Source organism: Mustela lutreola, chromosome 14 (genome assembly GCF_030435805.1).
Source record: "Mustela lutreola isolate mMusLut2 chromosome 14, mMusLut2.pri, whole genome shotgun sequence".
Classification (NCBI taxonomy): Eukaryota; Metazoa; Chordata; class Mammalia; order Carnivora; family Mustelidae; genus Mustela; species Mustela lutreola.
This window is the reverse complement of record NC_081303.1, coordinates 66,952,500-66,966,119: the sequence shown is the minus strand read 5'-3', so window position 1 is coordinate 66,966,119 and position 13,620 is coordinate 66,952,500. Positions and strand designations below refer to the sequence as shown.

The following is a 13,620-nucleotide window of genomic DNA, read 5'->3' as shown; positions in this document are numbered from 1 at the left end:
AAACCACAAGTAAAAAAAAATCGCCATAACGATCAGTGTTACCACCACACGAGCGGCACGGACCTTGGACACATTGGAATCTCTGAGGTTCTCATTTCCCCTCCAGTTAAAATCGGGATTGAACTCCGCATGTAGTCCTAAAATTTAGAGAGTATTAGAACCTAAGACAATCCTTGGCACAAAGTTGGCCTTTGAAAAAATGGTAACTTCGGGGAAAGGATGAACCCTCCTAGCGGCCCGGGTACACAAACCTCCGCCTTCAGGCAGGACTCAGACGGCTAACTTCACCTGACGCCTACCAGCTGCACAACCCGACGCAAGAAATTTCAACCCTCGAGGCTTTATTTTGTCATTAATAAAAGTAAAGGCCAAAGGCTCAGTCGGTTAAGCATCTGCCTTCAGCTCAGGTCATAATAGCGGGGTCCTGGGATTAAGGCCCATGTCTGGCTCCCTGCTCGGCAGAGAGCCTGCTTCTCCCTCTCCCTCTGCTCCTCCCCATCCACTCCGCCGCACAGCTCACACTCTCGCGCTCTCTCTCTCTCTCAAATAAATAAGTAAAAGCTTAAAAATAAAAAAGGCCATGCACAAGAGCTATCCCTTCCACCTCCAAATTTTGATGTTTGCAGTTATGAGATTTATGCAAAAGAACTCTATGAGCAGTGAATTTTTCTCTAGACCTTACGAAGGGCTTTTGCACCATTTTATTTAAGCTCAAAAGGGAAAAAAAAAAATTGTTTGGAGAATGAGACAGAACTCTGTCCTCAGACCTTGAAATCCAGGTGGAGAGTCACCAAAGCAAACAATAGCATTACAAGATACATTCTGCGCACATAACGATACAGAAACTGTAACTCGTAGAAGAGAAAACAAATCTCTCAACCTGGAGATGCTAGGGGGTGCTTCAGCAAGGAAGAGACACCTGAGCTGGATTTCAAGGATGGAGGTTAAGGTAAGAACATTTCAAACAGAAGAAAGCATGTACGAAGTCCCCAAGAGAGTGAGGGCATGACGCGTGGAAAGATCGGCGAGCGGAGAACACTGCAGCTACAGTATAGGCAGAAGTGTGCTGCAAACTAAAATGCAGGAGACAGAAAAAAGCCAGATCATGCAGGATCCTGAGGCCCATGGAGAGAGTTCTTGTATTTATCCTAAAAATTAAAGAGTCGTTGAAGAACTTTAAACCAAAGGGAGATATGATCAATTGTGAATCTTTTTTTTTTTTTTTTTTTTTTTTTAAATGACTCTGGTAGGGACTCACTGAGTTAAGCATCCGACTCTTGATTTCAGCTCAGGCCATGATGTCAGGGTCTTGAGACAGAGCCCCACACAGGGCTCCATGCTGGGCATGGGAAGTGCTTAAGATTCCCTCTCGCCCTCTCCCCCTGCCCTTCCCCTCTCCCCTTCTCTCAAAAACAAAACAAAACAAAACAAAACCACTCTGGCTACGACTGTGCAGAAAACAAATCAGAAGGAGAACACAAGGATATAGGGAGACAGCTGGGGGATGCTGAAGGAGGGTCAGGGTTTGGTGGTCGTGGCTGTGGGGATGGAGAGAAGTGGCTGATCAGATGATCAGAGAGGGCCTTAGGCGGTAAAGGGAGTGGACCCTGCAAAGGACTGCATGAGGGAGGGAGGGAGGAAAGAGGTGGCAAGGATGAACTCTAGGTCTTGATGTACACAAGCGGCTGGATGGTCTGGTCCTAGAGGGGATGCTCAGAGCCAGAGCTGGGTTTTACTCTTTGGAGATGTACAGAGCATCAGAGGAGAGATGCCAGGGGCAGCGGGTGATTCGGGCAGGCTGCTTCAAGGCTTCGGAGCTGCGAATGCTGAGACAGGATGCCTCAGCGAGGAGTCAGCTGAAGTCGGTTATGTGTGAGATCACCTGGAGAAAAGAGTATACAAGGAGGAGAGAGGCCTAAGAAGCAAGCCAACATTCAAATGAGTTTAAAAAAAAAAAAAAAAAAAAAAAGGATGAATCAGCAAGTGGCTGAGAAGAATAAGAAGGAAGAGAAACAGGAAAATCTTTTCTCAGACGCTGACAAATGGTCTTTCATCAGCTCTGCTTTTTAAAAGAAAACCTGAAAAAGCAAACAAATTGCCACAGCCAAGGGGAACGATTAAAAATGAAGAGGCTCAAATATTCCTTGAATATAATGATTACTTCTTGGCTTACCAAGATGTGCCTCTTATCAAAATTCTCACTTATTAAGGTAGATAGTTTATTCATTCCTAAAGCCCACGCCACGCTTCCCTTTAGATAGACTGGACTTTCCCACCAACTGACTTTGGGCTTGGCGTATGACAATGGATGTGGGCAGATGCGGTATATGTCGTGTCCAAGCAGAAACCTCGAAATATGCTTTACACATTGGCTCCTGCTCCCTTGAGTTTCTCCACTGTGAGAGCAGCATGTCCCTTCAGCTGGGATCCTGACATGAGGGGGTACAGAGAGCAGAACCCAACCCAGTGAAGCCCAGCAAAGGCACGGTTAATTCAGCCCTCTGATACATGAGCTGGAAATCAATGTATGTGATCTTTAACCACCAAGCTTTGGGGGTATTTGTGAGGGCAGCGAATGATGACTAAGCCACTTGTCCACAGTGAGAATTCTTTAAAACTAAATCTAATAATTTTTAACTCCAGTAAAAAGAAGCAAAGGGATTCTGTCTAGGACATATTACACACCTGGTGCTAATAAGCATTTTATGGATGTTGTGTCGTTTTAATCCTCACAATAATTATTTGCATGATTTTACATGAACAAGCTGAGGCTCAGATCAGCTAAGTGCATTCCCCACAATCCCAAAACTAGCCAAGAGTGGAAATGGAACAAAAAAATTCACCTGATTCTAAAAGCCGATGCACTCTCCATACCGCCATATGAAAGAGTTTGCTAGAAAGCAGACCCCAATCTCCTGCATGGGAGTAAGGGAAAAGCGGATGAGCCATCAGCCAGGCTCGCCTCTACTCACATCCATGGATCGCTGTGCTGCTGTTGAGCAAGGCCAGGGGGAGGAAGCAGACGGAGGACCTCCGCAGCCCCAGATCTGAAATCTCATGTAGCCACAAGCTCCTCCCCTCTGTCTCACCAGTGCTACTGCAGCTCAGAACATGGAGGCTGCAAGGTGCAACTGAGTACTCACGTCAGCTCACACTAAAAATTGAGGACAAAGGTGTCTTTCATCTCAGTCTCTATAGTCATGTAACCCAGGTGACTTTTTCTTTTTTCTTAAACCTTACTATGATCAACCCCCATGAATTCAGCTTGGTTTTTCCATTTAATCCTTGGTGATGGAAACCAAATCTGCCTTCCTGAATCTTGAGACAAAATTAAAACTTTAATGTGTCAAATACAAAGGTAAACAAGATCTAGCAATCACTTATCAGTGTCCATTTGTCCAGTGAGTTTTGTGCTATGCCTAGAATTTATTGCTGCCTTGTAGATCCCCTGAAGGGAGCTGGCAGAGGAGGTGAAGGTGGTGACATGTAGTGGAAAGGCAGAGGCTCTGGAGTTAGGCAGGCCTGGCTTTCAATCCTGCTCTGCCTCTTACTAGCTCTGTGACATTGGAACCTTGACTCTATCTCTTCAAACATCAGTTTCCTTGATGACAAAATGTGGATGAGAAAAGTAAATTCGTGGATGAGAAAAGTAAATTCAGTGAGTTGTCTGGAGATCAAATGAGATGGAATGTTCACTTCTCCATTGTGGATCACTGGCCTCTGCCTTGAGCTTCAAGGCGACTCAATGGCCAAGATGAGAGCCCTAAGAGCAGCATCCTCTGCTAGTGCTTCTTCTCCCCTGGCACACACAACACTGTATCATCACCATCATCATCATCATCACCATCATCACCATCACCACCTTCACCATCATCATCACCATCATAACCATTATCATCACCACCACCACCATTATCACCACCTTCACCATCATGATCATCACCATCATCACCATCATCATCATCACCATCATCACCATCATCACCATCACCATCATCACCATCATCATCATCACCATCATCACCATCACCATCATCACCATCATCATCATCACCATCATCACAGGCACCAACATGCTATACCAAACAGTCAACAACCACTATATTTTTCTAGGCTCTTTGCACGCATTACCTCTAACTCTACAACCTTGAAGCAAAATAAATTACGCTATACTCATTTTAGAGATCAGCAAACTGGAAGGTGAAGTGGCTTGCTGAAAATCAGAGTTGGTTCTCCTGATGCTCAGGCTACTGCCTTTCCCACTCATGGCACCATCTCCTGCTCCTGGCTACTAAGCTGTGTGTCTCTCTCCATATTTTTTTTTTTTAAGATTTTATTTATTTGACAGACAGACATCACAGGTAGGCAGAATGCAGGCAGAGAGAGGAGGAAGCAGGCTCCCCGCGGAGCAGAGAGCCCGATGTGGGGCTCGATCCCAGGACCCTGGAATCATGACCTGAGCCGAAGGCAGAGGCTTTAACCCACTGAGCCACCCAGGTGCCCCTCTTTACATGGTTTTTAATGAGACCTCTGAGGATAACAAAAAACAACAATAAACACACACACACAAAAAAACATATTTTCCTATCAGGACCACCCAAACTCTCAAAAATCTATTGACTGAAAGGCTTATACATTAAAAACTATAAATCATTGCCAAGAGAAATTAAAGGAGATCTAAATAAGTGGAGAAACATTCTGTATTCATCAATCGAAAATTTCAATATTATTGAGGTGGTCATTGGCATCCAAATCAATCAATAAGTTCAACAACACAAAAAAATCCCAGCAGGCTTTTTGAAGACATCGACAAGCTGATCCCAATATATGCATAGACATGCAAAGAACCTATAGCAGCCAAAACAATTTGGAACACAGTTGGAAGATTGTGCTTCCTAATTGCAAAACTTACCATAAAGCTACAGTAATCAAGACAGTGTGGTACTGACCATAAAGATAAAACATATACATCAATGCAATAAAATTGAGAGTCCAGAAATAATCCCTTATAATTATGGTCAATTGATTTTCAACAAAGGCACCAAGGCAAAAAGGAAAAGAATAATCTTTTTAAAATATAGTGCTGGAACAACTGGATATCCACATGCAAAAAGAAAATTAATTTATATCTCTACTCATGCCATACCTAAAAATTAACTCAAAATTAATTGAAGCCTAGATGTCAGAGCCCAAACTATAGAAGAATTAGCAGAAAATCTAAAGTATCCTAAAATCTAGAGGAAAATCTTTGTGACCTTGAATAGGCAAAGATTTCTTAGATAAAAAATGAAAAGCATGATTCTAAAAAGAAAAAAATTGATGAAGTAGACCTCAATTAAAACCACATCACGAAGGTGTGATTTGATTATCCATCAAAAAGATGGATAATAACAAACATTGGTGAAGATGTGGGGAAACTAGAACCTTCATAAATTTCTGATGGAAATGTACAATGGTGCAGCCACTTCTGGCAACAATTTGTCAGTTTCTTAAAAAGCTAAACATAAATTTACCATACAACCCAAGAAGTCCACTCCAAGCTCTTTCCCTCAAGACCAATGACCACATGTGTCCACACAAAAACTGGAGCATGAGTGCCCAAGCACTCGGTAATAGCCCAGAAGTAGAAGCGATCCAGACTGACATGTGGATAAATGAAATGAAGCATATCCATGCAACGTAACATCTTTTTGCAGGAAAAAGGAAGAAAATACCCATGCGGGCTACAAGTTGGATGACCCTCAGAAATGTTATGCTACGTGAAAAAAAGCCAGACACAGAAGAGCACACACTGTATGGCTCCATTCGTAGCAAATGTCCAGAAAAGGCAAAACTGCGGAGGTAGGACCCAGCTTTGTGGTTGCCGTGATGGGAGCTGGAACAGGAACTGACTGGAAACAAGCACCCAGGATCTTTCTGGGGTGATGGACATACTCTACTACTGGATCGTGGTAATGCTTGCACAGCCTTGAAAATTTATTAAGATTCATTGGCCTGTAGACTTAAAATAGATAAAGTTTATAGAGAATAAACCTCAAAAAAATCTATTTTTCAGAGGACTTAGTCCCTGTGCAAAAGATGTCAGACAAGGTGGGGGAGGAAGCCTGGATGGTCTGCTGGCCCCGCCTTCCCTGCTTTCCGTTCTCCAGCCAGGACACCTGAGCCTCTCTCTCTCAGTGCCAGGAGCCTTTTCCCCAGGAGCCTGCGGCGGCTGTGTCCAACTCCTCCACCTTAGTGACTCCTAACAGGCCCGATTCGGGCCTCTGGCAGCAAAGCTCACCTTGCGGAAATACTGTAAGAGTTATAAATACTTCAGGTCCTTGGGGAGCCCTGTCAGTTCTCTGCTGTGGCACCGGTGACCTAGGCAAGGAAAATTCTATTCCTAGGCACACTGAGCGTCCGTGAGCAGCCTGGTTGCAAGGCATTCTCAGATAGTTCATGCTCTCTCTTTCATGCTGTGGTTTGGACCCCGAAGACATCCACGATCTCCTGAAAGCTAATTCCTACAAGCTAATTGTAGCCAATATTCCTGAAAAAGAGGTGAATGCACATAATTAAAACTTGAAGCCCGTGCACCCAGTGAAGGAGCTGGGGGACCTGATTTTAGAGCAATTCTGTCCTTCTCAGCCCAGGCAGCATCGCAAAGCCAAGAATACCATACCTGGGTCCCACCACCACCCACCCACCCCCTCCCACCCCAGCCACACACACACACTTGGATTTAACTGGTCCAGAATGTGGCCTGAGCATCAGTATTTTTTTAAGTTCTGCAGTGATTCTACTGTGCATCCAAGGCTGAGAATCACCAGTTTCAGAAGGAGATGGTGTCAAAACAAGGTCTCTCACCAGTAACACCAGACCCTGAATGCACTGTTCCCTGAACGAGGGCCTTCTCCGTATCTAGTAAGAGCAGCCGCTGCACAAAGCCAGATGATGATGGGTCCCAGGATGCTGTCATGTGCTGTGTAGATGCTGCCAGTTTATCTCAGTTTAACCCAAATGAGTTCATGTTAAGTGAGTTGATCCGTACTTCCTAATCATGACACCCGGAAGAAGAGCTCGGGCGAATAACCACTGATAGCGGAGAGGCTAAAAGAAGAAGATAATCTTCATTACCAGTATTCGAGAACTTCCCTCTATACCGGGGCCCAAGAATGAAACCAATCAGGTCCTAGGACAACAGTAACACAGTATTAAATATTTAAGGCAATTGAGCATTAATCTTAGACATGAGTGATCACGAGAATTTAGGACAGAGTCCCCTGCTAACTTGAGTGGACAAAAAGCTTTGTGGATGAGGCAGAGTTCCAGCTGGGCCTTGCAAGATTGATAGAATTTTAATTGGGGAAATGAAGGGACAATAAAAAATCACCACCAATAACAATCATTGCCATAGTGCTCCCCGTAAAGCGGGCACTCCCAAGCATCGTTTGATTTAAACCTCACAATCACCTTATGGCCTTCATTTTACAAATGAGGATATGTGGACGTGAAGAGGTTTTAAAATGTGTGTGCACTCCCAGTCCACAAGCAAGGTTTGAACCCACGTAACCCTGACTCCAGGATCCAGGCACCCAGGCCAAATCAGAGAGACAGAAAGGAATCCATCACTTGTGGGATACCGCCGGGCGAGGAATCTGCTATGCCCGGAATGCTGGGCTCTTGTCACCAGGGCCCAGGGGATAAAACTGCCCACATGGAACAAGTTCAGACCATCCGTGTGGCTCTGCCATGCTGTGACCAGAAAGGGGGGTTACCCCAGATCGTAAGCCAGCTGCAACAGAGAGCTGAAACTCAGGCTCAAAGCCAACTTGAATGGGCTTTTCTTTTTTCAAAATGCAAGACACTGGAGGAGGCAAGCATGACTGGGGAAGCCCAGGTCTGGAGATTCCCAAGGAGTGAGGTTTGGCCATTGGCTGTGGGAAATGCTGAGAGCTGGGAAGAGAGACGACTCACTAAACGTGAGTCTGTCTTCTCCCCATCATGGCCCCTCAGGACTGCGTGATGAGCGGGAACGTACACAGGCAGTTCACAGAGAGCGCACGGACAGTGAAGACGAACAGCTGAGCACTGAGGGCACCTGCCTTGGCTGAACTCTGTGTTTCCAAAGGCCTAGTTTGAAAGTAACCCACTGTTATCAGGTGCCTGGTGTAGGTTTTTTGTTGTTGTTTTTTTTAATATTTTATTTATTTGACAGAGAGAGATCACAAGTAGGCAGAGAGGGAGAAGCAGGCTCCCTGCTGAGCAGAGAGCCCGCTGGGGGCTTGATCCCCGGACCCCGAGATCATGACCTGAGCTGAAGGCAGAGGCTTAACCCACTGAGCCACCCAGGCGCCCCCTGGTGTCGGTTTGAACCTGGGAGCGCACCTGTCTAAGCGCCTGTGAAAGGCACGCAGAATGCAGGATCCCCGCCTGCCCCGCAAGGAACAAGCGATGGTTGGAGACTCAGGGATGCACGCAGAGACGGTGAGTAGCCTCACGTCACTGGATCCCAATTAACAGAAGCCTCCGAAGAAAGGAAAAAAAGGAAGCAAGCAAGGAAATGAGGGAGTGGGGGGAGGGAGGGGGAGGAGGAGAGAGGAGGCGGGGTGGGGAGAAGGAGGGAGTGAGGAGGGAAGGGGTCGCAAGTGGAAGGGAGGAAGGAGAGGGAGAGGGTTGTGGTCATCAAAGTGTGGAACCTGTACAATTTGCATCAGAGTCCCCCGAGGTGCCTTGTCACAGGACAGATGCTTTGAAGTGGGACTTCAGAACTGGAGCTGTCGGGGGACGTCCCCAGGGCACTCGTGGGCAGTCTGAGGTCTGAGGACTACGGGCGTGGGCTCTGCCGGTGGTCGGTCCCCACGCTCGGCCCCCGCACCTGCCACTCCGTCTCCAGCTACCAACTGCACCAGACAACGTCGTGTTCTGAATGGTGGGCGCAGAGCTAGGTGATGCCTTGAGCCTGTGAAATTACATTCTTTCTGTGAAATTACATTCACAGGAAAGCATGGTCTTCAGAGTGAGGCAGATTCCAACTCGACTCCCATTTCCACTTTTTCCCAGCCACGAGATTTTAGGCACATGACTTGAACCCACCAAGCGTCAGTTGTCTCATCTGTAAAATCCTCAAGAGACTGTTGACCGTGATCGCCAGGCAGGACCCGCCTCTGCCTCACAGCTCTCTTTCATTTGTTGGCTTGGAAGCCTCGACATCTTAGAAGGATTCTTTTTTTTTTTTTTTTTTTTTTTTAATTTATTGGTCTTTCTGGGGTATCTGATGTATCTCCAGTGTATTACAACTGAGCCATTAATCTTGTCGCTTCATCAACATTAACTGGTTCGTTTTCAGGACACTGCTGAGGAATCAGCTGTTTCTGCAAAGGCTCAAGGGAAAGACCTTTTGAAAAATGTGCAAGTTCCTTTGGTATATCTACGAAAGCTTTATTCACTCTGGTAACTTTTTCATTATTCACAATGTTTATCTTCTTAAGGTTAGTGGTAACTGGCTTTGCTTTGTTTTTAGACTTAAAGTTTTTGTGGCTGGCTATATGAAATACATTCCCGGACTTCTGCCCTCTTAGTTTGTTCTTAGCCATTGTCTTCAATATCCTCATGCAACAACTCACACTCCGGGTGACGCCATGTAGACCCACAGGATCTTCCGGAAGTTCTCTCAGAAGGATTCTTCAAGGGCTAACCCTAGTCAGACCTCAGCCTAGGATTTCATCTGTTTGATCTTACGCGTTGCTCAGAACATTCTGCTGACACCATGGCCTCCAAGCCTTCCCAGACGCATTTCTATCAGAAATACACACACACACACACACACACACACACACCTCTACACCCTCTTTCGTTCCTGTAGGCTCATGTGCATCCTTTAACATCCTGCTCAAGCATTACCTCTACTTTAAAATTTTTCCCAGACCCTACACCCCTGTCCCACCTCAATTATACCCACTGCTTAGGACTGCTTGAAGAACCTGAACCTGAATGAGCTCCCCAAGTCTGATCTCACCACATTGTGATGATTAATTTTCTGCTGTCTCTCCCCATGGGATGATGGATTCCCCAAGGAGAAATACTTCCTGATCTCTGTCACCTCAGCACTTAATATCATGCCTAGTATGCAGGAGAACTCTATGATCTGTTGGGTTTCTATACTCCATATGTAAAATATGAAATTATAAAACTGATTTTTTAAAGTGTTACAACTTACTACTCACACCATTGTTTTCAAAAGCCAGTTTAAGTCAGGGGGAAAAATAATCACACTAGGTCAGTGTGTTAGGGTTTTAAAAAATCAGAACCACTGGGCACCTGGGTGGCTCAGTGGGTTAAGCCGCTGCCTTCGGCTCAGGTCATGATCTCAGGGTCCTGGGATCGAGTCCCGCATCGGGCTCTCTGCTCGGCAGGGAGCCTGCTTCCCTCTCTTTCTCTCTCTGCCTGCCTCTCTGTCTACTGTGATCTCTCTCTGTCAAATAAATAAATAAAAAATCTTAAAAAAAAAAAAAAATCAGAACCACAATTGCTCAGCTTGATCCCTCTACCTTATTCATTAAATCTGGCTCTGAGTTACAGAATCCACCGGATAAAAGGAAGATTTTCCACCATCGAAAATATTAACAAGACTATCTCTGACCCTGAAGGCAATTCCAGCCAATGCAGTAAACACTGATCAAGTATAAAACACTAAGTGAGGATCTGTAATTCGGAAGATTTGTAATTTGTAATTTGGAAGAAAGAATCCTTCCAAAATCATAGATGGAAACTCCCAAGGTTCCCAAGCCGACCAGGAGGTGGGCTGATGGGCTCTTCCCCAGACCATCTCCTGGCATCAGCCTTTTTATCAGATTCTGATACAAGCAGCAAGAGCCACATTCCTGTACCTGGGCATGACCCAAGCTTACCTTGCTGTCCAAATCCAAACTGCCTCCCTTAAGAATCACTGCCCATGACTTTGTCCTGCCATTTCCTCTGCCTGAGCTTACCTTTTCCATTCAAACCATTAGTAGTCACTTTCAAAATTCTACTCAAATAATAGCTACCATTTCCTGAGTGGATCTATGTGCCAAGCACCCTATTAGAGGTTTTATGTACAAGCTCTCAATTTAAATCCCAACAACACTATGATACAGGTACTATAGGTACACAAGTCACTTAGTAAGTGACGGAGCCAGGGTCACGTGGCTCAGTTAGTTAAGTGTCTGCCTTCGGCTCAGGTCATGATCTCGGGGTCCTGGGATTGAGTCCTGCATCGGGCTCCCTGCTCTTTGGGGAATCTGCTTCTCCCTCTCCTTCTGCCTCTCCCCCTACTTGTGCTCTCTCGCTCTTGTCCTGTCTCTCAAATAAATAAATAAAATATTTTTTTAAAAAAATAAGATGTGACTCCACACCCCGTGCTCTGAGCCACAGAGGCACACAAACCTTCAGGAGCTCATTAAATAGTCACATACTACCCTGTGGATGAGGAAACCAAGGCTCAAATGGATGAATTCCAAATTATTGAAGCCACTCCAGCACTCCAAGCCACTCCAGCTTGGCCACCTCAGCTGTCAGCTGGCCGCCATCTTGCCAACACAGACAACACTGTGGCCAGCCGGGAGGAGGGCAGAGCTGAGATAAGAGGTGGCTGGAGTTACAATCAAGCCTCACTAACGGATTTGTGGTCTTTGCAGTCGCAGGAGGCATGAGATTGCAACTTTCACTTTAGTGTGACTTCTCTTTTTTTTTTAAGATTTTTTTTTTTATTAATTTGACAGAGAGTTAAAAAGACAAGTCATGGGGCGCCTGGGTGTCTCAGTGGGTTAAAGCCTCTGCCTTCGGCTGAGGTCATGATCCCAGGGTCCTGGGATTGAACCCCCCATTGGGCTCTCTGCTCAGTGGGGAGTCTGCTTCTTCTTGTCTCTCTCTCTGCCTGCTTCTCTGCCTACTTGTGATCTCTTTTTAACTGCTGTTTGCAACCCAAGCAGTCCAATCGCATAAAAAATGAACCATACAGGTGAGACCATAAAGTACTGTGGTTGACTTTTTAAAGACTCACATGCCAAAAGTTATTCATCCAAATGAGAACGATTCCTTTCAAAAGAGTCATCTCAGGGGAAAAGAAGTTGCCAGTAAATAGGCAACCAGAGGGAAGGAGACTGACGTATCTACAAATTGCAAGTATGTGTAATTACAGTATTAACCAAGCACAGAACAGTACTTTGGAATGAGCGACGTACATCAATCTGCAAGCACAGTTGCTTCATGTCGTAGAAAGAAGTAGCTCAAGGGACAGGAAGGGAAAGTATTTGCTCCTAGACCCATTCACACTCCAAGCTGTCCCTCTCTCCCTTAGCACACGGGCAGCCCATTCTGGACATTCGTGAGTAATCCGCTTCCTACCCAGGAACTAACAGCCTTGAAACCAGCAGATAAAATCCCAACTCTCAGCAAAATGAGGTCCCAAATCCGCAGACAAGCGATATACCAGAGTGTACCTTTGGCCTCAGATTTTCCCATTCCCCACCGTGACTGGGCTGAGCCGCACCAGACCCTCTCCTGGGACCAGTTCAGCAGTTCAGCTAAGGCAGCACATTTCCATGCCCAGTTCCTGACCCATGCCCGGCACTGCCACCCAGACTGTGACACCAGTGGAAGTGAGTCACAGGACCATGCTTACTCACCACAAGCCATGAAATGGTGAGGGGGGGTTGCCCCCAAAATTCTCCCTTTAGAGCTTTGCTATTTCTCCTCCTGTGAACAGATCGATATTTGTGATCATTATGCAACCATGGAAAGATCACATCAGCACCAAGAAGAATTACCTGGGTTTAAGAAAAAAATAGGGGGGTGCCTGGGGTGGCTCAGTTGGTTAAGCATCTGACTCTTGATTTTGGCTCAGGTCATGATCTCGGGATTGTGGGATCGAGCCCCACACCAGGCTCCGCACTCAGCATGGAGTCTGCTAGAGATTCTCTCTCTCTCCCTCTCCTTTTGCCCCCTCCCCCCACAGGCTTGCTCTCTCTCTCTCTCTCTCTCTCTCTCTCTAAATGAATGAAATGTCTTTAAAAAAGAAGGAGAAAAGAGAAGGAAGAGGAGGGGAAGGAGGTGAGGGAGGAGGAGGAAGAAGAGGGAGGTAGGAACTTCCAAAATAAAGACCTTTAGAATTCAAATCTGAGCGTCTTTGCCTCAAGCTGATCTGTGACCTCCACCATCGGAGCTGAAGAGTTGAGAGGAAAGTTCTGTTTGACCCTGTTGAGTTTGGACCAACCACACTGTTGACCCCTTTTCCCCTGCACTTGAGAGTGAACACCCGGATTAACACTCTGGGCTTCCAGCTCATAGAACACACGCAAAGCTGTAGAGAGACGCTGAGTCCAAACTGGCATTCGGAGAAATCGGAAAAGCAATGAAAACCGTGGCTGGAATTTCTTTAAAGGGCACCAAGGGACTCGGGCACCAAGTGTGCCTTTCCCCACGCCCTTTCTAGTCTCACAGAGCACAGATGCGCTCCGCAGGTCGTGCCCCATGCTCCCCATCTGCCCAAACACGCTCACTCAAAGCTCAGCCTGCGCTGGCGGCCACCCCCCTTCCTGCTTCCCTTTCTCGAACGCCCTCTTTTCCCTCCAGGACCTCCCCACCCTTGCCAGGGAGCTC

General features: G+C 46.2%; 2 protein-coding genes across 7 annotated transcripts in view; both read right to left on the bottom strand.

Moving 5' to 3' along the window:
• The window catches only part of RXRG (retinoid X receptor gamma), a 213,299-nt gene that overhangs the window by 158,306 nt on the left and 41,373 nt on the right, over nt 1-13,620 (bottom strand). The window contains exon 1 of one of the 6 annotated variants that reach the window (XM_059146743.1): nt 12,648-12,697. The exons of the other annotated variants lie outside the window; for them this stretch is intronic. The gene's annotated coding sequence lies outside the window, so the exon portion shown is untranslated. Of the gene's footprint in view, nt 1-12,647; nt 12,698-13,620 lie in introns of those variants that run through there. 6 annotated transcript variants of the gene reach the window in all.
• Nucleotides 8,961-9,650, bottom strand: LOC131815103 (ribosomal biogenesis factor-like). Its single transcript, XM_059146750.1, has one exon. The coding sequence runs from the start codon at nt 9,591-9,593 to the stop codon at nt 9,273-9,275; it is 321 nt and encodes a 106-aa protein (XP_059002733.1). The 5' UTR covers nt 9,594-9,650; the 3' UTR covers nt 8,961-9,272.

What these genes read in the sequence shown, in the direction of transcription:
- LOC131815103 (XM_059146750.1), bottom strand. Translation starts at nt 9,593, where the DNA reads ATGAGGATATTGAAGACAATGGCTAAGAACAAACTAAGAGGGCAGAAG.